This window comes from Leptomonas pyrrhocoris (genome assembly GCF_001293395.1).
Source record: "Leptomonas pyrrhocoris isolate H10 chromosome Unknown, whole genome shotgun sequence".
NCBI classification, from domain to species: Eukaryota; Euglenozoa; class Kinetoplastea; order Trypanosomatida; family Trypanosomatidae; genus Leptomonas; species Leptomonas pyrrhocoris.
In genome coordinates, this window is record NW_015438360.1 from 1,627,164 (window position 1) to 1,649,165 (window position 22,002).

At 56.1% G+C, this 22,002-nt stretch overlaps 9 protein-coding genes across 12 annotated transcripts; all 9 read right to left on the reverse strand.

Moving 5' to 3' along the window:
* Window positions 1–445: 445 nt before the first annotated feature.
* Window positions 446–1,905, reverse strand: ABB37_03048 (putative mitochondrial hypothetical protein; the record flags this gene model as incomplete). Of its 2 annotated transcripts, none has more annotated exons than XM_015800249.1 (1): window positions 446–1,905. In XM_015800249.1, exon 1 carries the CDS (start codon window positions 1,679–1,681, stop codon window positions 446–448), a length of 1,236 nt encoding a protein of 411 aa, XP_015661851.1. In that variant the 5' UTR covers window positions 1,682–1,905. The 2 variants fall into 2 exon arrangements, with proteins under 2 accessions (XP_015661851.1, XP_015661850.1); XM_015800248.1 differs by having other exon boundaries at window positions 446–1,896.
* Window positions 1,906–2,341: 436 nt separating this feature from the next.
* On the reverse strand, window positions 2,342–3,052 carry ABB37_03049 (hypothetical protein; the record flags this gene model as incomplete). Of its 2 annotated transcripts, none has more annotated exons than XM_015800251.1 (1): window positions 2,342–3,052. In XM_015800251.1, the coding sequence occupies exon 1, from the start codon at window positions 3,017–3,019 to the stop codon at window positions 2,342–2,344; it is 678 nt and encodes a 225-aa protein (XP_015661853.1). In that variant the 5' UTR covers window positions 3,020–3,052. The 2 variants fall into 2 exon arrangements, with proteins under 2 accessions (XP_015661853.1, XP_015661852.1); XM_015800250.1 differs by having other exon boundaries at window positions 2,342–3,049.
* A 354-nt stretch (window positions 3,053–3,406) lies between these two features.
* Window positions 3,407–6,503, reverse strand: ABB37_03050 (hypothetical protein; the record flags this gene model as incomplete). The annotated part of the gene is made up of 1 exon (XM_015800252.1): window positions 3,407–6,503. The coding sequence occupies exon 1, from the start codon at window positions 6,206–6,208 to the stop codon at window positions 3,407–3,409; it is 2,802 nt and encodes a 933-aa protein (XP_015661854.1). The 5' UTR covers window positions 6,209–6,503.
* A 498-nt stretch (window positions 6,504–7,001) lies between these two features.
* ABB37_03051 (putative Lsm5p) lies at window positions 7,002–7,734 on the reverse strand (the record flags this gene model as incomplete). Of its 2 annotated transcripts, none has more annotated exons than XM_015800254.1 (1): window positions 7,002–7,734. In XM_015800254.1, the coding sequence occupies exon 1, from the start codon at window positions 7,404–7,406 to the stop codon at window positions 7,002–7,004; it is 405 nt and encodes a 134-aa protein (XP_015661856.1). In that variant the 5' UTR covers window positions 7,407–7,734. The 2 variants fall into 2 exon arrangements, with proteins under 2 accessions (XP_015661856.1, XP_015661855.1); XM_015800253.1 differs by having other exon boundaries at window positions 7,002–7,694.
* Window positions 7,735–8,541: 807 nt separating this feature from the next.
* ABB37_03052 (hypothetical protein) lies at window positions 8,542–12,512 on the reverse strand (the record flags this gene model as incomplete). The annotated part of the gene is made up of 1 exon (XM_015800255.1): window positions 8,542–12,512. The coding sequence occupies exon 1, from the start codon at window positions 11,710–11,712 to the stop codon at window positions 8,542–8,544; it is 3,171 nt and encodes a 1,056-aa protein (XP_015661857.1). The 5' UTR covers window positions 11,713–12,512.
* Window positions 12,513–13,257: 745 nt separating this feature from the next.
* Window positions 13,258–14,461, reverse strand: ABB37_03053 (hypothetical protein; the record flags this gene model as incomplete). The annotated part of the gene is made up of 1 exon (XM_015800256.1): window positions 13,258–14,461. Exon 1 carries the CDS (start codon window positions 14,212–14,214, stop codon window positions 13,258–13,260), a length of 957 nt encoding a protein of 318 aa, XP_015661858.1. The 5' UTR covers window positions 14,215–14,461.
* An 851-nt stretch (window positions 14,462–15,312) lies between these two features.
* Window positions 15,313–15,777, reverse strand: ABB37_03054 (hypothetical protein; the record flags this gene model as incomplete). The annotated part of the gene is made up of 1 exon (XM_015800257.1): window positions 15,313–15,777. Exon 1 carries the CDS (start codon window positions 15,598–15,600, stop codon window positions 15,313–15,315), a length of 288 nt encoding a protein of 95 aa, XP_015661859.1. The 5' UTR covers window positions 15,601–15,777.
* A 1,066-nt stretch (window positions 15,778–16,843) lies between these two features.
* On the reverse strand, window positions 16,844–19,293 carry ABB37_03055 (hypothetical protein; the record flags this gene model as incomplete). The annotated part of the gene is made up of 1 exon (XM_015800258.1): window positions 16,844–19,293. The coding sequence occupies exon 1, from the start codon at window positions 18,389–18,391 to the stop codon at window positions 16,844–16,846; it is 1,548 nt and encodes a 515-aa protein (XP_015661860.1). The 5' UTR covers window positions 18,392–19,293.
* Window positions 19,294–20,248: 955 nt separating this feature from the next.
* Window positions 20,249–21,892, reverse strand: ABB37_03056 (eukaryotic translation initiation factor 3 subunit 7-like protein; the record flags this gene model as incomplete). Its single annotated transcript, XM_015800259.1, has 1 exon — window positions 20,249–21,892. Exon 1 carries the CDS (start codon window positions 21,854–21,856, stop codon window positions 20,249–20,251), a length of 1,608 nt encoding a protein of 535 aa, XP_015661861.1. The 5' UTR covers window positions 21,857–21,892.
* Between the last annotated feature and the right edge of the window lie 110 nt (window positions 21,893–22,002).

Sequence of the window (22,002 nt, forward strand, 5' to 3'; positions counted from 1 at the left end):
ACTTATGTTGGTTTGCGCGTACACCTCCGCACACCACTTCGCAGTCATGAACACGCCAGAGGGCAGTCAAAGATCGAAGAAAAATCGAGGTGCCGCTTCGCGAGGAGACCGGCTTCTGCGATACATACACATGTTGGGGTGGAACCTTCATCGCCTGAGAGAAAAAACACAGAAGAATGAAACGCGAAACGCAAACGCTGAAGGGATACAGAGAAAGGTAGAAACTACCACACCTACCAGAAATCAGAAGAGCGACACACCATTAGCAACAGATGTACTGGCAGGCAAGCACAGCAACGACTGCCATCGCATCTCTCGTGGAGGCCGTCAGCTCCGGCTTCACCGCGCGTTGCATGCGACCTTCAACCCCAAAGAGCAAAGCAGTTCTCATCGTGGCTCTACGCTCAGCGTAGGTATTGCACCCCATTTATGCTCCCGTTCTTCCTCATCCGTTCGGCCCAACAGCGGTGGAGAGATGTTGAAAAGCGTGCCAGAAAGCGGCGCACCCCCGCCTCAGTGTAGACTGCTTGTATTTGATCTCCTGCGGGTAGAAAGCGTCCCGCATCCATGTCTGCATGGCGACGTGCACGTAGCTGCCGCGGCACAGGCGGTAGGCCGCATTTTCAAGCACCGTCGCGCGTGCTACAAAGAAGGAGTTCACGGTACCGAACTCCTCGGTGACCACCAGGGCGTCTTCGCCGAGCACGTCAACCGGGCGGATAATCCCTGCAGCGAGGTCGTAGCCGCTGCTGGGCCCCCGCGAGGCCGTCTTGTCGTTCTGCACCCGCGCCTCGGTAAAGACTCGCTTTGCCTTCTCCTCTGCGTGTGCGTCGCTCACCATGAAGGTGTCCACCCCTGTCGGGCCGAGGCCGGTGTGCACGTCGATAAAAATGGTCTCTGTCGCCTTGGCGGCCTCTGCGTACGTCTTCAAGATCGAGCGCAGCACCGCCACGCTTTTCTGCTCCCTGTCCCCGCCGTAGTAAATGCCCTGAGGGTCGTGGTACTGACCCGTGACAAAGGCACGCTTCAGCTTCGCAAAGCCGTGGCGCGCGAGCGCCTTGGCGGCGGTGAAGAAGAAAACGTACCTGTCGATAAAGCGAGGAGATGCATCGGGCACGAGTAAGGCGCGGAGGTCCTCGTACCCGGCGATGTTCGGGTCGCGCGCCTGCATCAGCTTCCACTCCTCCTCTGTCAGGTAGTTGCGATTCAGGTCGACGTTCTCTTCGTTGAAGCGACGGAAGTGCGCCATGCCGAAAGGGTTGACGGCGTGGACGAAAAGTATGGAGGGCCCCGACAGCGCCGTCTCGTTCCACTCCTGCAGCAGCTTCACTTGAATCGCGCTCCCCGTGTAGCCCTCCACTCCGTGGGTACCGCTGCAGTGCACGAGAAGCTTGCCAGGTTGCTTACCTGCGAAGAAGACGGTGTCCATGTAGTACTCCGTGCTGCTCTCCCTGGCAATGAGATGATGCTCAATGGCCCCGTGTGCGGCTTCAGCGGCAGCGAGAAATCGATCACGCGCCTGTTGATACGTGGAGGAGAAGAACACCTCCGGGCACTCCGTGGAGTTGGTGTAGTTTCCAGGACAGCGCATCGTCTCTTGCAGGGGCACAAGGTCGATGAACAGCAATCCCGCCACAATGACAATGATTGCGGAGAACACCGCTTCGCACGAGACACTCATCTTCTTTCGCACTGAGAGTTCAACGATGACAATGACAAGAGCAATACGAAAACGTTGGTCAACGTAAAGGGTAACGGTGCACGCCCTTGCTTGATGAATGAAAAATAATTTTGCAAGGTGAAATCGTTCACAAGTAATTGTGTGCGGTTTGTGAAGCGCCTCCCGTTTATGCGGGTGTATCTCGGTGTGCGTAAAACACGGAGGAAAAACAAGACTGAATGCACTGGAAGTCAAAAGTGAGGAGGGAGAGAAAGCCAATTCAGCAGGAGAGGGTAACGTTTGTCTTAATATCTACTGAGAAGCATTCGGCCGTCAGCGCGGGCGGCGCCCGTCGTTACCGCAATGCAGTATTATCAGAGAGGGTTTTTTCGTCATCGCACCTTCTCGGCGGCAAAAACAGTGACAATAGGCCAACAGAAGGGAGTGTGACTGCATCTTTCTGAGGAAGAGGTAACTCTGTCGCTAAACGTTTCCCATCTTTTTTGATTTCTTGTTCTTTGAGAGCGGACGAGTAAGTCTTCTTTTCTTCACGCTTACCGTGGAAAAAAGTTTGTTCTGTACTTCAACATAGTAACCAAGACGATCGTGAACACACACACACACACACACAAAGGCAAGCACAACGCTTTATTTCTCCTTTTTCGGAGGTCTATCTATGACTTATAGGTAGGGAATGCTGTGGTGAAATCGTAGGGTCAACACACCGGCACGCACGCTGAGTAGCTTGGTCGCACGCAGCAGCTCCACTTGAGTGGCCTCCACCACGTGCAGTAGCTGCACCTCCAACGCGTGACACCGTTTTTGGTCCAACGCATCTTCGGCCGTGCTGGCGAGGGAGTCTCTCAACACGGAAGCGACGGCGACAAAAAGCGGGTCTGGCAGGACCTCAGCTAACGCGGTAAGGTGCCTCTCGAGGATGGAGACAAAGGTGCGACGGGCGTGTGTCGGACACTCTTGCAAGTCGCGCAGCGCGCACCGCAAACAGTGCAGATGCAGGAGCACGAGGACTTCCGGGTAACGGCCCGCCAAGCTGTCGCCTTCTGTGTTTGTGGTGTTGAGTGATGTGAGTGGGTTGGCTTGCTGAACTGGCGCCGGTGAGCTGCCTTTCAAAGGGGTCAGGACGGCATCGAGCACGACCTCCGCGGAGCGGGCGGTGGCGCTCTGTGCCGCGCTTAACGCGATGAAGGAGAGCAGTGGACGGTCCTCCTCACAAAAGTCGTCTACGGAGGCTGGAGGAGCCCGTGACAAGGAGAGAGCCGCTGCAGGAGGGACAATCCGAACTGCGCGCACACCAGCACCCTCCGCTGGCACTTTTTGCTTCGGTCGCGGCCCGCTCATCGCAGCAGTCTATTTATTTTCTATACAATCTGCTGTGTTTTGTTCAAGACCAGAGAGCGAAATTGGAGAATAAAATGAGTGGTGACAAGGCCAAAACTTCAAGTTGCTTTCGATCTACAAGGGCGTTTGCGCGTCTCGGCCATTATTTCTTTCCATGCGTCGATGAAGTCTATTAAAGTGGGAAACTCATCCGTAAACGCTGCATTTGTCGCGCAATGCAAACGTTTTGAGGAGCTGCCGTGCGTGAAAACTCAATCGCCGTTGCGCAGCCTGAGTCACAGCACTGGACAAAGAGTGCAAACGCATGCATAGTATATGTTTGGTGTATGTGTGTCTTCAGCGCGCATCAACGTGAACGCTGTGAAGCTTCTTTTTCTATTGAAATGATCAGGCTACGCCTAAATTCTGCAGAAGGTGGCCTGCGGGGTGGTCTGCCTGGAACACTTTCAACTCACGCCCACGCAGCCCACTGGCGATGGAATCCAGCTTCAGCGCCTTTTTGAGATCAGCCCGTGCCTGCGGCACCTGGTTCAGCTGCAGTCGGGACGTGCCGCGGCTGTAGTACGCGTTTGCTGACGCCGTGGACTCTGGGGCTAGCTGAATCACGCGTGTCAAGTCGTCGACAGCGGCGTTGTACTTGGCACACTTTTCGTAGCTGATCCCGCGGTTGTACAGGGCGTGTGCGTTGACTGCGTCCGTCGCCAGCACCTCGGTGTAGTCGCGTATGGCGTCGTCGAAGAGGTCCAGCCGCGCGAAGCAGTAGGCGCGATTGTTCAGCGCTTTTACGGTGGCCGTTGGCTCTTCCCGCAGCACCACGGTGTAGTCCTCGATCGCCTCCTCGTAGCACCCCAACCTGCGATAGGCAAAGGCGCGATTGTTGTAGGCGGTGTAGCTGTGCGGGGCCAGCTTTATCGCTGCCGTGTAGTCCGCAATCGCCAGCTTCAGCTGACCCATATTCCGGTAGGTGTAGCCGCGGTTGTGCAGCCAGGCTGGGTTGCGCTTGTCCAACTCAATCGCCCTCGTGAAATCTGTTAGCGCTTTGTCGTACTGTTGCAGCTGATCGTACACGAGACCCCGCGCGTTCAGCGAGAACGTCAGCACGGGGTCTCGCTCCAGCGCTCGTGTGAAGTCCTCCAGTGCCTCCTGCAGCTTGCCCAGTTTCTCCAGCGCGACACCGCGGTTGTGGTACGCGTTGGCGTTCCTGCTGTCGATGCGGAGGGCCGCCGAGTAGTCCGCCGCCGCCTCGGCGTACCGGCTCAGTTTGCTGTAGCAGTATGCCCGGTTATAGTGCGACTTGAAGTGATTGGAGTCCAACGTGATGGCGGCGGTGTAGTCGTCGATAGCCGCCTCGAACCTCAGCTGCTTCCGCTTGCTGAAGCCACGGTTGTGGTAAAAGTCTGGCCGCGTGTTGTCCAGCTCGATGGCGCGCGTGAAGGCCTTCACGGCGCGGGAGTGGCTGCCTTTGTGGTCGTAGCTGATGCCAAGGTTGTACCACGTAAAGGCGTTCGTGGGATCCAGTTTCACGGCGTTGCGGTAGTCTGCAATGGCGTGGTCGTAGTCTTTCAGCTTGTCGTAGCAGAAGGCCCGGTTGAAGAGGGACTTGAAGTGCGTCGGGCTCAGCTCCAGCGCCTTGGTGTACACCTCAATGGCGACCTCCAGCTCCCCACGGCGCCGGTGCTGCAGCCCACGTTGGTAGTAATACGCAGCCGTGAGGAGCGGTGGTGGGTACGCCATGCTGCCGGGCCTCGCATTGGCACCGGCTGAAGCGCCCGTTCCCATTTGCGCTTCCTCCGCCCTTTCCGCCTCTGTGAAGTTGTCGTCATCTGTGTCCGAACAGGAGGACAACACGCAGGTGGGGTCCATCGCGGAGGCAGCATCCATGTCACTGTCCGGGTCCGCCCGTCGCGGAAGCGCGCCGCCTCCCTCTCTAATGCCGTCGTTCGTCTCGACCGAGCTGCGCCGCGGCGACGACTCCGTGCTGGACGACACGCCCGTCAAGTCGTCCGCGTACGGCGCGTTCGGCTCATCGACGGATGTGTGTCGACTCGCAAGGCCGGCTGTCAACAACAACGGCGGCGGTAATCCCAGCACAGTCTGCGTGGGCAGATGCTCTGCCGCTGGCGTGGTGAACTCGGAGAGCGTGACGACTCCGGCGCCGCTGTCGGAGGCGGCTTCGACAGAGGACCGGCGGCCGCTGCTGGCGTTGCCGGCTCCACGCGCCGACATGGGCGACCACCGACTCACCTCTTCCGCCGCCGTGGTGGCAGCAGAAACAGCGAGGTCGCCCGCTACAAATGTCGGGGTTAGCGGAGGGACTGGTGCTTTGTCCACGAAGATGGTGGGCAGCGGCGTGGACGTCTCACTCGCCGCCACGACGCGTGCGCTCGCTTCTCTTTGCCGTCGCAGCTGCCACTCTTGGTGCCGCCGCCGCTGCCGCTGAACTTGGTGCTGCTGGCGCTCCAGTCGCTGGCGGTGGCGCAGAAGCTGTTCCTTTTCCTTGCCGACTTTATCCAGCTGCAGCGCAGCCTCGTAGTGCGCCACGGCGTTGCCAAAGTCGCCAAGACGGGCCTCGCACGCCGCCTGCTCGTACATCGCCCGTGACCGGGTTGGCTCGCAGTGCAGCACCTCTCGAAAGTCCTCCAGCGCCGCCGCCACCTGCGACACACGCGCCAGGCAGACGCCACGGTAGAAGAGGGCATCCGTCATGGCACCCGCCGCCTCTCTGTTCAGACTACTCCCCTTGGTGCTCTGCGTGTTTTGTTGAATCCATTCATCGAGGTCCGTGCAGGCGGAGGCGTAGTCGCCCAGCCGAACATAGGCCTTGGCACGCTGCAGCCGGGTCAGACACGTTCCAGCATTTACCTTGAGCAAGGACGAGTAGCGGGCGACGGCATCCTCGGGCGGGACACACGGATTGTAATGCGCCGTGCGGTGCGACCTCGCAGCAGCGGCGGACAACATCGCCATGCAGGCTGCGGTACACGGAAACGCAGAAGAGAAAAACCAAAAAGCAGTGGCAAGTGACTCCGAGAGGAAAACCGGAAAAGCAACAAAAACAGAAAGGATTGGAAAGGGGCAAGAATGAAAGACCGCCCGCAACGGAGCGTCCACGAAGTTGTCTCCTGCGATGCTCAACAAAAAAATAGTAGCAGATAGTTGTTGGAGAGCCGTGGGAGATGGCGCACACATAAGGGACCGCTCAGGCGGACCTCCAAATAGCAATACAAATATACAGTGTATATTCGCTGATGTTGCAAATGCTATAGAAAACCGAAAGGCTGTAAAGGAACTACTACTTTGACCGATTCCGTACGCAGCTGCAGTGCCCCCACTGGATGTGAGTGTGGGCGTGTGTGCGTGTGTGTGTATGGGAGTGAAGGGTGACGTATGCGTCGATACTGCGACGCTCTTCGTTCTTACCCTTGGTGTCGCTATTTCGCTTCCTGAAAAGGGTGCTCGCACTCACTTGCCAGGTAAACTACACTGGAGATAGAGGTGATGAGACCAAAAGAACACGGTAGAGCATTGTTGCCAAAGAAGAAAGAAATTGCATCCTATTTGAGGACAGAAGGATTCAAGGTGCTTTCGTGCCTTTTGCGAGAACGGTGAACTGCGCTGCCGCCATCGGCAGGTCAAATCTGCATTATCCGCTAATCACATAACCCTCACCACGATGCTCATCGGTGACAGCGGCGCCATCATTGCTTTGCGCTCCCTGACTAGTAGAGCAGGCTCGCCAAGCAGAACCTAAATCAAAGGGTCATTAACCGTTTCTTTTTGGGTTTGGCGTTATTTATTCCACTCACAAATAGGTTCGTCATCACAATAATACGTCTCTGACTGAAGGATGATTAGGGAGGTAGCCTTCTTCCTCTTTCACTGGCCTTGCGGTACCCTCAATTTCACGCCGATACGGTCCGTAACGCCACGACAGGCATGTAATGCGATTCCTTCATCGGTTTGCGTGGTGGTGTTTCCCCTCTCACATGTGATTGCGTGTCCGCGTCGACGGCGCCGCGTTGGCCATCTGGACCATGCGCGAGCTGTTCGCCTCGCGGCCGCCAATGTGATCCACTACAGACTTGTCCGTTGTTATGCCGCTGTTGTAGCCGATGGAGACGACGCTGCCGCCGCGCACAAACAACACAGCTGCGTAACACTCTCGTGCCGTTTCGTGGACGCCGTCGCGGCTGCGGCGACGCTTGAGCATCCGCTGCCGCTCCACGTCCGTAAGAACTAAGTTTCCGCTCGCGCTCAGCGAAACAAGTCGTCCAGTGAGAATGCTGTCGTCGTCGAGGGTGACATTGACGCGGTTGCCGATATGGGTAACTAGGTTTCTCCGCTCCACCACAGCGGCACTCGGCGATGCGGCGGCAGGAGCAGCCATTTAACAGGCGGCTTCACGGGATGCTTTACTTGTTTTCTACTGCAGTTTCAACGCGGGTCTCTCCCTGTGTGTGTTTGTGGAACAGTGCTCCGACCTTTTTTGGTGTTCTTGAACCTGCCGACGACAGTTTTTGACCTCTGCAAGCGAATGAGAAATGCCAAGCCGCTATGAAAACACAGTAATGATGTACAACGAAGGAGAGAGCGACCTTTCAACGTCTCCTTGAGATATCAAAAACAGAAAGAAGGCAGTAACAACAAGAGCAAAAAAACCTTCGCAGATGTGAACTATATCAAGAATGAAACGATGCAGCGTTTGTTAGAGCACCTCGAGGAGAAAGAGAAGGAAAAAGAAATCAGTCAAAAAAATGGTTCGAGAATTCAAGGTAAAAGAGGAGGGAAAAAAAAGAGTTTATGTCGAAACAGAAAAGGGAAAAGGAATCGGCGTAAAGATTGGACGCAGATGTGCAACCACGATGCCTCATTGCAGCTGCTGGAAAGCCAAAGCGTCAACGACATTGATTCCTTCTCTGTATCTCTCGTAGCGCAGAGGGGGAGGGGGGAGAAGGAAGGCATCGAGTGAGCGTCAAGGCCAACGATGAGAAGGTGAGACCGATGGTGCTCTTATTCCCTCCTTTTCCGCTTCCTTTGTGTGTGTGTGTGGGGGGGGGGGGGCGATCTCCCTTTGCTGCATTGGCCCCCTTGTACTAGTGTCTGTCTGGTCTTGGTTTTGCTCCACTGAAGCACCGCACAACTCGCCGCAGAGACAGCAGGGTACTCGCTTCCGCGTTTCTTACACTTCCTTCAAGCATCGGCTCTGCAATTCGACAAGCCAAAAAGCACCACCGAGAAATGCGCGCAGTGGCAGCGCAGACGGCGAGAAGAGAAAAGAGAAGGTTATTGGGAAGCAGGAGTGCAACCGCACCCAGAACCGCAGCGCCACGCGGATAAGCCGACAAAAAAAAAGGGAGGGGAAAATGTATCCGTGTCCCTCGACGGCGAAGAACGGACGAGGGTAGAAAAAAGAAAACGATGAAAACACCTTCAGCGAAGTTGGCATCGACCAAAGGAAATACGTGAGTGGGTTGAGATCCCACGTCGCACACGCGCACACACGCACGATCACTGCGCTGGTGTTAGATAAACCCATCTATCAGATCCTTTTGTGCCTTTCGCATGCGCGCGGCAAAGCGGTTCGGCTCCGCCGGCGGCTCCGTCGCAAACACCTGCTGGCACACGCTCGACTTGATGTCCCGCCACTCGTTGCGATGCAGCCGCTCCCCCTTGGCGAAGCCTTGACCGGGGAAGCGGGCAATCTGCACAAAGTTCGCTGGGACGGGTCGGCGCAGCGGCATCGAGGGCGGGCGTTGCGTCATCGCATGCGGCTCCGCCGGCACCGGCGCACCGTCGTAGATCCAGGCCGGGATGTCCAGGTTGCGGAGCCGCCTCCACCACAGCGCGCCGATGTCGCCGAACTGGCGGTCGATCGGCTTTCTCGCGGTGAGGCCGATCTCAAGGGCCGGCGTTCGCCCCGCCTCGATATCCGCCATCGTTCGCTGCGCCCAGTGGGCGATGGTGTCAAACACCGGCACGGTGATGCCCAGCTCTGGGCGGAAGATCGGGAAGCCGACCTTGACAGACTCCGAGAAGGACAGGCACTCCTCTACCGCACTCAGCGGCACCGTGACGACGGCGTCCGTCCCCGCCGTCGGTTCGTTCTCCGCAACTCGTAGGCCCGGCTCACGGGGCTGCGGCAGCGACAGCCCGCTTGCGCAGGCTCCGCTCGACGGTGACGGCGACGGCACCACACCGGGGGTTGCCTCCATCTCCTTGGCCTCGTCGACCTCGCGTGCGACCGCGGCTGCCGCTGCCGCCTCCACCGCCGCCGTAGATCGTACAAAGCTGCGGTTCGGGCGCAAGAAGACGTCGTCGTCCAGCTCGTCCACGTCGGTGTTGCGGTCCTGCATGGCGAGTCGCGGCACGATCTTAAAGACGCGGCGCACGTAGCAGTGCTGCTTCGCGTCGTTCACATCGTCCTCGCAGACATCTGGGAAGTAGCGGCGGATGCGGTTGAAGCAGACCCAGCTAAGGGGATCCATGTTCTGCACGTGGGTGCGGATGCCACGCTTCGCCAGGATGTGGGCCGTATCCTGGATCGCCTCTGCAGCGGAGAAGTCCAGCACAGGCATCAGGCCGTGCTGGAAGTCGAGGATGAAGTCGGTGACCTTGAGGAAGATCTCGCTGTGGTGGTCGTGCAGCATCCTCACCATTCCGTCGACAAACTCCATGCAGGAACCAAAGAAGAGGACGCCGTGCAGGTTGATGCGCAGGACCCGAATTTCAGGGAAGCTCGCGTCGTGCAAGATGTCCAGAAAGTTCACGCGAAGTTCGTAGGGGCTGCCGATGAGGGAGCGATTCAGCACCGGCGTCGGCGCTTCATTCGGCACGACGACGGTGGTGGACACCTCCAGCGTTGGCGGCGAACGGGTGTGCTCGTGCATGGTCTCCGCCTCCGCCGTTGCTGCCGCAGCGCCACTGAAGCACTGATCGGCTGCGGCATCTGCATGCAAGCCGGCTGCGGCGGTCGCCGTCGGTGTCGCGTCTTCACGCTCGGCCCTGGCGGCGGCTAGGGAAGCGGCATCGGTGGTGCTGCCCGTTGTCGTGGCCGTCTTCGGCACAGCAATGGACAAATGCGGCAAAGCTGCAGCGGCGCCATCAGCGGCCGTGGTCGGTGCGTTCGCCACGGACGGGTGCGCGGGTTCTCGGTGCTCCATCGGCATGAGCCGCACGCGTCCACGCGCCATGTTCCACATAAAGAACACCATCGCCGCCGCCAGTCCCGAAGCGGCCCCGATAGCCAGATCTGACACTACGGTGACCACCGTGACGACGATGGCCACCACCGACTCCTGAAAGGAAATGCGCTGAAGAAAGATCATCGCCAGCATGCGCCAGTCCGCCGTCTTCGAGGAGACGCCGAAGAGGACAGCCGACAGCGCACCCATTGGCACGACGCTGATGACTCGGTAGAGCGCGAGGGGGATGACGACCATGAGCACCGCGCAGATGAAGCTGCTGAGTCGCCGTGTTCCCGCCCCACATTCAATGTTCAGAATGCAGGGGCCAAAGACGACGCAGCCGGACATGCCCTGAAAGAAGCCGTTCACGATGTGCGCCGCGCCCAGTGCGAGCGACTCCCGCTCAAAGTTGGTCGGCGTCTCCGTGAGCTGCTGGATCTTGTAGCCGCTCATGAAGGACTCCACGGACGAGACGATCGCCGTCAAGATAGCGGCCACGAACACGTCCTTCAGGACGCCACCGTCAGCCCACGCGATGTCCGGCACCATCGGCTTCGGAAAGTTGCCGTGCAGCTCGTAGAGGTCGCCGATGGTGACGGTGCCCATCTGGAAAATGTACTCGATCGCCGTGCCAACGACGATGGCCACGAAGGCGGAGGGAACGATGGCCGTGAAGTACGGCATGACCATCATGACGGCGTAGGTGACGACGCAGATGATGGCGGTGCAGAGGGCCTGCGTACCCGTCACGTAGTTGCCATCCGGTCGCTTGAACTGCGGGATTTGATTCACCACCATGCTCAGCCCGAGACCGTTACAGAAACCGAGCATGAGAGAGGAGGGCAGAAGCCGGACAAGGCGGGCGAAGCGAAATATCCCGGGCAGCAGCAGGAAGCACCCCGCAATCACCGACACCGCACACGCGGCACCGTAGCCGTGTTTGTCCACCAGATCTGGATAGAGGACCACGACGGCACCGGCAATCGCAGTGATCTGCCCAGGACGACCCCCGAAGATGCAGCAGATAATCCCGAGGAAGAACGACGAGTAGAGGCCGACGAGGGGCTCGCCGTGGCCCATGAGGGCAAAGGCGACGGACGGCGCGACCTGCGCCACCGCCAGCGTAACACCTGCAAAGACGTCCGTCTTCACAGCGATAAGCGACCCGTCTGACCAGCGTTCCACCAAGAGGAAGCGCATCAGCCATCCCGGTCTTTTCGCTAAGACTTTTTGCTGCGCAGCGGAGGCGTTCTCGCCATTCACGGCACCTTGTGGCATCGAATTAGTATTGTTGTTGCTGCCATTGCCGCTGCCGCCGCCGCCGCCGGTCCCTTCGAGGGGCTCTGGACAGAGGCACGACACGTACCAAATGATAAACTTCTTGATCTTTGATCCTCTGTAGCGCTGCTGGGGAGCCACGGCAGTTGCGCAGACCGGCGTCGTCCTTGACGGAAACATCCGAGGCAGCTCCTCCGTCGCGTCCAGATCATCCGCGCCGTGCTGCACCATGTTATTCCTTTTGAGATGTCGAGTTGTCTCTTCTATTGGCGGTGGTTGTGCCGCGTAGGATTATTTATTTAGCTAGATTGTCCTCTTTACGTCAAGTAAGGGAAAGGGAAAAGCTATAGTAGTTACACACGCTATCCGCCTGAGGTGAAACTTAAGAAAAAGAAAAAACTTCGTCCCCTCCAAAAAATATATAAGTAGTTGTGCAGCGACGAAGGCGACAAATCGGCGGAAAGCGGGATACTTGAGAGGGAGTTGTACTTTCAGCTGCGGGCAACTCTGACGGGGGAAGGGGAGAAGCGGAAAATAGAGGAAGCCTTAAGGAGTGTGGATCTACGCGGAGGAAAATTAGAGAAGAGCTGGCGGTGCTTATCAATCGCGAATACGCCACGTCATCAAAACGGCACAAACACGAAAAAGCCGAAGAAGAAAAAAAAATGAGTCCGTAGCAATTAAAGCAGTAAAACAGAATAAAAGAAAGAATAAAAGAAACAGTCACCGATAGTCTTGGACGTCTCAGGACAGTTAAATAGCAAATAGCAAAGCAAATAAATACAAGTGGGAAAATAAAAAAGAGCTCTTGAATACAGACAACGTCACTTGAGAGAGAGAGAGGGAGCTGATCACCTGACGTTGCGCAATGCGTTTGAACGCGTGTATGTGCGTGTAGGTGTATTATCGCCCTTTTAACGAATTTTAAAAGCAGCACGTACACGAAGTTAAAAAGACCGCTGTGGTAGAGAAAAACAAAAGTAACTATGTGTATATATATATATCGGAACAACGGCACGAAGTTCTCCGACTGTAGCTCCGAGTGGCCACCGCAATGACACCAGAAAACAAAACACGAGAGATGCAATCACCAAACCGTTGGGAGAAGGATGAAGAGGTCGCGGAACGAGACGGGGAGGAGAAGCAAAGCAGAGAAGTTAATGAGGGTGCGGAGAGACGGAGCGGTGTACGGAAACACACGATATGAGAATAGAGAACAAACCTACGTTCCCGAGTTGGAGTGCGATTCCTCAGTTCAAAAAATAATAATAATAGACAGTCATAGTCAAGCAACGGCGAGAATCACAGCACAATTGATCCTTCTTGTCGCGCTTGCTGAACCCACAACCGCATCAAGGCGAACTAGCCGGTTCTTTTGATCCTTCACAGTGTGTTGCTGAAGTTATTGTCTTAGACCATTATACGAATAGTGATAGTAAAAACACAGAAGGGAAACTTACGTTTCTTTAGGACGAAATAAAAAAAAAACGACTGTACTTACACGAAACCACTCTGTTCAGAGTTAACAGCAAAACCCCCGACTTCGTCAACGCAGCATCCTATTTCTTTCCGACTTGCAGTTTTCTCCCGCAATACGAAGGAGGGGAGAGGAGCAACGCACCGTTGCGAAAGGGGAAAATCCCGTCGGTTCGCTTGCAACCAGGCAACAGCCACAGAACTAAGAAGAGACAAAACACACCAAAAACAAACACAAGCAGATTCTTCGCTGGAAGAGAAAAACGCACCTAGAAAAGAGCACGTGTGCCGTGTCCTTCTCTACTGCTTCTTGGCCTTCTTGGCCGCTAGTTTGTCGCCCTTGTGTCCCGCGACACTACTGTCCGCCGATTCCTGGGCTGCGACCTGAGTGCCCTGCAGCTCGAACTCGTCCTTCTGGCGGCGTTTGCGTGGTGCCAGGAAGGCCTCACCGCTCTCCATCGCGATATCCTCCAACCGCTTCGGCGGGGCAGGGGGGAAGATGGACTTCTCCTTTCCGGCCTGCTTCAGCTTGGCGGCCTGCATCCGCTCCTTCTTGATCTTCCGCACCGCCTTCTGCTTCTCCTTGTTCGGCTGTGTCTTCTTGTACACGGGAATGAAGCGAGACCAGTCCTCGTGCTTCATGTCCTCCCGTTTCATCAGCTCTCGCTTGATGAGGAGTTGCTTCAGGCCGTAGATGGGGTGGATGTTGTTCATGCAGTCCTCGACGATGCTGCGCACCATCTGCGTGCCCTTCACCGGACCCATCACCGCCACAGTCTTGCCCTGCACCAGCACGTAGCACCCAGTCAGAATCTCCAGCGCCTTGAGCGTTTGGCCCTTGGGGCCAATGAGGCGGTCCCGTCGCTTCACAAATCGGCGCACGCTGCCGCCCTTGACGGAGATGTTGATGATGTCAGACGTAATGTCGCTCTGAAAGATCTTCTGCGCCTGCGCGAGAGGGACGTTACGGGCGAGCAGTTTGAGGAAATCGCGCGCATCGACGATGGTGTACGGATCCCAGGTGCGGCGGGTGGTGGCGACGGTCATGCTGCCCTCCAGCAGGTCCAACTTGCCCACTAGCTGATGCTGCCCCAGCACCTCCTCCACTGCAGGCCAAATGCTCTTAACGTAGCTCTCCAGGTAGGAAGGGAAGAGGGTGGCGAAGGTGGTCTCGGCGACGCAGCACGCGCCGTCCGGCACGTCTTCCTGCGTGAGCGCCGGTACGAAGTACTTCGAATTGCTGCTGTTGGTGGTCATCTGAGGAGAGATGAAAGCCTAGAAGCAGGTGAACAGCGAAAAGAAAACTAAAAAGCTCCGCGTACCCCCTCAACGCCAGAAGAGATAAACAACGTGAATTGTACACTTTTAATAATAGGGAAATAGACAAAATAGATTGATCAAGAGAATAGACGCTTCATACAGGAGAGAGAGTGTGTGTGTTACCGCTGTCGTCAGAATCAGAAGGCTCCGGCGGGAGATGTTGTGTGTCCCTTCGAAGGGATTCTGATAAATTGCGCACGCGTCGCCGCCATTACGAGTTCAAATGAAAAGATTGATTTAGAGCGTAGAAATTGGAGTGGAAAAGGTGGAATATATCACGTTTTAGAAAGTGATGATGGAGCAATGACTCGCATCAACCAGACAAAACGAAGTTCATCTTCGTGCGACACAAATATATCGCTGCATTCAAGTCGCGCTCTCGGCTGAAAATGTGTGTGTGTGTGTGTGACAGAATCATTCTGTGTGCGTACACTTCTGTTTTTCTTTTTCCTTAACGACATCGACAAACGCGTTTGGGACTCTGCAGAAGCGCATTCCATCTTTGCGCGGGTCAGACAGGTGTCCATCATGTCGCTCTTCAACCTGTGATTCTGGTAAATGCCCCGACTTGGTGCGGTAGAGAGAAGTCAACGGCATGACTGTAACGCACACACCTCTCTCGCATTATGCGTGTGTGTCTGTAACCCGTCAGCAACGCAGGAGGGTGTGTGTGAGAGGTGTTCGTTGAAGAGCCCAGCTCATAATAAGAAATCATGTAACACGGTGCAGCAGCAAAAAAGAGAAAGCACAACGTCGAAAAGAAGAAAGACGCGTGCAAGGCTGCCAAGTGCAAACCGCAGCACAAATGGAGAAGCCATGAGCCGCAGATCGAGAAAAAGAAAGGTTGGAGGAGGCAGCGCAATTCGCTTTCCATGTGAATTCAACGCACGCCCTCCCTTCTTTTCTTCCACCTGTGACTTTACCCTTTCATCGCAACTCGCTGCCGCTTGCGTAGAGGCGGCACTCCAAATTGTCGGCAGCGCAGCGCCTCCTCTTTCCCTGTCGTGCTCCCTGACCAGTGCCCAAGAAGGAACACTATTCGAAGACCCAGTCTCCCTGCTCTGTCGCCTTTAGAATTCGAGCTGGAAGGATGACCTCATTACCGGGCGACTCCACCACGCGATCATCATCAAATGGCACAGGGGCGTTGCTGTCGGGGGGCGCGATGTGGATCGAGTTAAAGGGGCGCTGCAGCAGACCGGCTAATGTTTTGCGCACATCTCCATAGCGGCCGCCCTTCGGACAGGCAACAAACACGATGGTGCTGGCACTCTCGCACCGCATGGAGAACGCGAAGTCCTGAAACAGCTTCGTTTGATTCATGATCCGGGAGACGCACTGCAGACAAGAGATAGATAAATAGAGAATGAACTAATACGGATGAGGTGTAGCAACGCGGCGACGGACAACACAGGGCACCTCCAAGCGACTGGCGAGGTGTTTCAGTATATATAGTGCTTTTATTCTATTTTGCTACGTGTGTGTGTGTGTGCGTGACTCTAAAGGGACAAGTTTAGAGGGAACAAACAGAAAAGAGGCGTTAGAAGAGAAAAGAGGGAGGAGGTTGAAGATGTGTAATGCCGACACACTGTCAGCAACGACGTGCGGACGTTTTCTTGGTTATATGCACCAAGAAAAGCCACGACAGCATCCGCTATTGCGCTGACTCGGGGCCTTCCACGTTTCACTTTTTTTTTTGGCCTCCATCGCCGTCACCCAGAACGAAGCTCCTTCACGTGCCAACGACTCTGGGATGCGCTCGATGCACACCACAGCGGCCAGTTGGAGTGGCAAGCCGAACCACTGCAAAGAACCTGAATGTTTCTCTCCCGCAATCCTTGAAGCTTCCGAGTTCTCGGAAGAAGAAAAAAAGTTTCAAGGAAAGGAGACACGGCTCAGGACGGAAACGGATACAGCGATGTATGTTGAACGTTTCAACCCCCCCCCCCCTCCTCCTTCATAAAGGCAGATCGCTGTTTCCACTTGCACCTCTATCCATTTTTTCTTTCTTTCCAAATCTGTTGTTGCGTCTGCTACGCCCGTGCGTGTCGTGAGAACATTTATTCTTGTTCACGGGAGAAAACTAAAAGTATATATAAAAAGGAGAAATAGAAAGGAGAGACGTGCGTATCCGTCGTTCGGTTTTTTTGTTACTGTTTAGTGCGACACGTATGAATGGATAAGCCACCAAAGCAGGTCAGCGGACGGGGCTACCGGCACCCCGAGAAAGCAGTGTGTCGAGTCATCACACGCACACACACGCAAAAGATTTCTCATCAACGCCCTTCTTCCCTGCCCAGCGCACAGAGTGTTGGGCGCGAAAACCCGCATTTGTTTTTCTCATTAACGCACGTCTCCTGATTTGCTTCATCGCATTACACTAAAAAAAACACACAAAGAAGAAGCACCAAAGGCGAAGACATTTGAAAAGCAGCTTAAAGCATTTTTTCCCCGCTACAATATAAAAACCGTAAGAGCGCAAATGCTTGTGCGTTTCTGTCTGTGTGTGTGTGTGTGAAAGCAGCAGCGTCCGTTGTGCGGGTACCTCGCTCACTCTCTCTGTCTCTCACGGCTCAACAGCGGGCGGCGGCTTCGGGGAAGCAGAGGCGGTCGACTCGCTTGGAGTGACAGTTGGGTGCTGCGGGAGTGCAGGCAGCGCACCGACCGTGGTAGTCGTCAGCGCGGTCGGCGTCGGACAGCGGTCCTGCGGTAAGTGCGTGTTGGCCGTCACCGTCTGATCCTGTGGCGCGTCGGTCTGCACGTTATTGAGCTCAGGGCTACCAGTCCGTGACATTCCCAGCACCATCGGTACCACGCGCTTCGTGGCCTGCAAGTACTTCATGCCCTCCACCAGCTCCACCATCTTGTGCTGGCGGCGGAAGTACTGCTCTGTTAGTGCGACTGGCGCCGATGGTTCGGCGTTGTACAGCGTGGCCAACACGTCGTTGAGGGTGAGCAGGCCGACCATCATACCAGCCGAGTCGTAGATGATGGCCATGTTGGACGGACCGTTGCGGAAGGCCAGGTAAGCATCATAGAGAGACGAGTCCTCCGACAAGCGCATCACCTCCCGCAGCGGGTAGTCGCTGACGAGCGGTGGCGGGTCAGGGTAGGTGTAGCACAGCGAGATGAGCGAGTTCACGATGAGTGCGCCGATGATGTGGCGCTTGTCCTCGCCGAAGTACACCGGCACGCGACTGTAGCCCTCTTTCAGAATGCGCAGAATGGTGTCGCGATCGAGCGAGTCGCGCGAGGAGAGCATGAAAGCGTCCTCGGCGCTCGTGTTGAGATGCTCCTTCACCGTGTCGGTCGAGAGCAGCATTGCAGCCTGCAGCATCTTGACTTCGGAGTCGCGGAGTTGGTAGGGAGATGCGTTGTCATTGCCGCCGGACAGCGCCCCGTCGCCCTCTCGGCTATTCGTTGTCGTCGTCGTTGCTGCTGCGGTGCCAGCGTTCGTGATGGCTGGGCCGCCGCCGGACTTGTCTGTCCGCATCGGCGTCGTCTCGACGATGGTGACGTCGACACTGCTGCCGCCTCTGCCGCTCCCGCCTCCCTCGTCGTCGAAGTGCGGCCCGACAATGAGGGCGGCGAGATCCTCGCGGTCCAGCAGGTCCTCATTGTGACCCAGTATGCTGTCCAGCACCTTGCCCATCGGGTAGCTCACCGGTGCCGTGACGATGATGGCGAACCAAATCGATTGGATAAAGTACGAGCAGACAGGGATCGCCCACCGCACAAACACGGCGAGCGGGACAACCTCGCCGGCGAGGAGGACGGCCGTGATGGAGACGATGAGGGCGGTGACCTCGTCGAAAAGCGCCTCTAGCAAGATGGGCAGCGTCATGACGAAGACGGCGTTCATCAAGACGAGCGCCACCAGCGTCCAGTGCTGCAGCTTCAACACCCGCAGCAGCGACTCGGCCTGCTTGCGCTCTTTTGGCGTCCCTGTTGTGGTGAGCACGCGCAGGAAGAGGCGGTCGATGGAGAAGAGGGCGATCTGCAGCCCGACAAAGAAGCCGGCGCCCGCCACACACACAACGCAGGCGACGCTGTACCAGAAAACCTCCCTGCTGGAGAGCTCCTTCTTCGGATCGGCCGCGTGTGAGTCGGACATCCTGTTCGTTCTGCCGCTCGCCCTACGTTGCGGGGCGTCGAAGAGGAAAAAAAAGAAAGGAAGAAAAAAGGAGAATTACTCAGTACAGTTGTACGTGTGCGCGACTTGAAACACAAGGAAACCAACAAAAAGACGGTTTTTGCTTATTAATAAAAGAAGTACAACTGGGGGTTTCGTCTTGCACACGCACGCGGAAAAGTGTAGTACAAGCAAGCAAAAAGAAATGGAGGGAAAAGGCGGTACGGACTTCCCGATTCAGCTTGATGTCGCGGTTCCTTCCTAAAAAAAGGTAATAAAAACACTTCTTCGTAAAAGATAATGGAGAAGAAAAAAGAACTCAAAGGCAGGCTTCAGTGATCATGCTACTGCTGAGATGCGATTCCGCTAACCTGCAACGCTGTGTCTCCTGGCCGTTGTATAATCTCTGATTTTGCTTTTACAATATCTTGTCACGTTGGTGCTTACAGCTACAGATCAACGAGCGTGTCACATCAACATCAACTGAGGTGTTCACTCGTCGGAAAGGAAAAACCAAAGCCAGAAAAGAAAAGAAGAAGAGGGAGTTTATGTTGAGTGCGGTTCAGTGCGTGTAGAGAGACGAAGAATTAATTTATCATTACACGCCTGACGCGAATCGACGTAAACAAGCAACTGCGGTTCAGCAAAAAAAGAAATGGAAAATACAAATCAATACTAGAAGAACTAATAAGAGAAGGAAGCATCGGATCGAACTGCGGCAATGCGAAGGAATAAGTGTGTCGTATGGCGCATCGAGAAGTGAAGTTTTTTTTTCAAGGCGGAAAGAGGTAGAGAAAAGGCAAGTGCACCCAACGAGGCCGATCTCGACAAAGTTGTATCAAAGGAGTTCAAATGGTTTATTGGTGGCAGTGGATCTTTTCATCTGCAGATGTCCGTGCCAGCGTGCCAGTGTAAATGACAAACAGAGAAGGGGAAGGGGGGGGGGGTTAGGGAAGGGGATGAAATTGACAAGTGCGACGAAGGCACCAGTATAAGTAGGCGAATGAAGAAAGGGAAAAGAGAGGAGAGAGATTGGGAACAGTGTTCAACCGCTGAGGGGAGTGTGGAGCGGAGCAGCTACGAAAAACGAGTGAGAGCGGACGCAACGAAGCTACCGCCTGCATTCCATTTTTTCCTTTTCAGCGCGTGTTCCTTTCGTGGCGCCGACGCTAGTGAAAAGGGCAACCAAACTGCGAGGGGGACCGGCTTACGCGGTAGCGGGGAAAGGTGGGAAATAACCGCACCGCTTTCTTACAGCAACGTAGTTGTTCCAAGACGAGAGCTTCTCGTCGCCCTTCCTCCGCCCCTTCCGTCCCGCGCTCATTCTTTTCTATGTGCAGGTGGGGCCGGGCGAGAGGAGCGCCTTCATCATTCCTCAGCGCCTCGAAGTTATCCTGGGGTGCATTTTTATCTCTCTTATTACGTGTAGTTCTTTCGGTTATCGTTTCAGCTTCATCTTATTGACAATAAAAGGACAAAAAATGAATTCGAGACAAAACGCCCGTTTACCCACGAGAGAGATGCCGCCGCGATGAACAACACCTTGTGGCTTCCCCCTCTCTCTGTTCCCCAAACTGCTCTCACATTTCAGGCTCTCATCAAATAATAAAAGTTTAAAACGTGAACGTTGAACACCACTCACCCTTGCATGCTAACGTCACGTCACCACGAGAAACTTAATTAACTGCTGTGTCACTCGTCAGACACAGATCGCCGCCGACGCGGACACAATTACTTTTTGGGTTTTTTCCCTGCCCGTTAGGTGCGCACACACAGGCGACAACAATAACAAAAATAAAACAACGTTTTTGCGCGCACACACACGTCCTTCGCCTTCGTTTACTCCGCATCTTCGTTGTCCTCCTCTTCCTCGTCGTCGTCTTCCTCCTCATCCGAGTCGTCCTCGTCGCTGTCGTCGTCATCTTCCTCCTCCACGACGATGAGCTCGGGCTTGTCGCCCGGCTTCATCAGAATCGAGGGGCAGATGGACTGACCGTCGATGAAGGGGCGCAGGATGTGGTCAACGATGGCCCACATGTTCGACACCTCAATACCGAACTGCGTGGCAAGCGACGCCGGCGAGTACGTTTGCACGGTGAGGATCTCGTGCTGCTTGTGGTCGAAGACGCGCTGGCCCTTCTCCATCTTCTCCTCACACGTGACGAAGCCAATCTTCATCAGCTTCGCATCCGACAGCAGCGACAGCGCCGTCCAGCGGGCGATCTTGCAGCCGTTATTCGCATACTCAATGGGTAGGAAGGAGGCGGCGTTCTTCAGCAGACCCTCACGGCGCCACGACGAGTCCTTCTCTCGCACCACGCACTGCTCCAGCAGCGCAAAGGTGCGGACGCGGTCGTTTGTCTTGGGCATCACAGCATCAACCTCGCAACGCACGACGATGTCGTAACGCTCCGGCGTGCCGTCGTGCAGGATGTAGCGGCGATAGCTGTACATGCGGGGCTGCTTGCGGCTGAAGGGGCTCTTGTTGACCTTCACCTGCGCGTAGCTCTTCGTGCACGCCGCACGAGTGAAGCAGTCGTAGACCTTCGTCGACTCCTCGCCGAGGGCGGAGATCCGCTCCGCCGCATTGTCGGCCGCCTCAGACGGGCGTATGTCGTTGCCGGCCGTCTCGCTCACCCACTGCTTGTCGATGCTGCTGTCCTCGCGCTTGACGAGAATCCAAATGTTGTTGTAGTTGAGCACGCGGATGTGCCACGGGTATGAGGAGCGCGAGCACACCATCAGCAACGACAGTATTTCGTCGGTGACGACGACGAGTGGGTAGCGCTGGGTCTCGCCCATAATCTTGCGCAGCTCCGGATCCTCCGTGGTGAGGCCGCGCAGGAAGAATTCGTCGTCGTACTTCGACTCGTCCAACGAGACCGGGCGCGCGCAGGTGGCGGACTCGATGGCCGTGTTGTACACCGGCGGGGTGCCGTACAGGCCGAGCTCGACCACCTTCGGCAGGGCAGCCATGCGCAGCTTGGTCATATCCGTCTGCTTGATCACCTGCTGCACCACTGCCACGGCAGAGGCGTTGTACGTGTTCGACAGCTCCGCAATCTTGCGGCGCATGTTGTTGCGGCGAGCGTTGGTGTTCTTGGAATCCTTGCCGCCCTTCGCATTCTGCATGCCGCCCTTCGCGTTGCGGGCGTTGTTGCGGAAGTTCGTCGGTGCCACCTTCGCCCGCTCACTGCGCAGCGCATTGAGGCGTGCGTTGTCCTCGACCTGCACGAAGGCCTTGCGCTTGTTCGCCGCCGCCTCGTCGTCGCTCTCGCTCTCTTTCTCGTCCTCCTGCTTCTTGAAGGAGTACCAGTCGACCGCCAGCAGCGGGTCCATCTTGGAGTAGAGCTCGAAGGACTCGCCGTCGTCCATCACCAGCTCCTCCTCCGGTGGTCCCCAGGTGAACTGGGGGTTGATGTACAGCTTCGGCAGCTCAAACGACATGCTTGTGTTTACGCGTGTAGAAAGTTGATGAAGAACTGAGAGGGAAGGGGGGGGGGGGGTTAATGGGTGATGGGGAGACGGAAGGGAGGCAGAGAACAGAAGCGGAGAAAGTGGAGAGCGAGAACGTGAGTATGAGTGTGCATGTG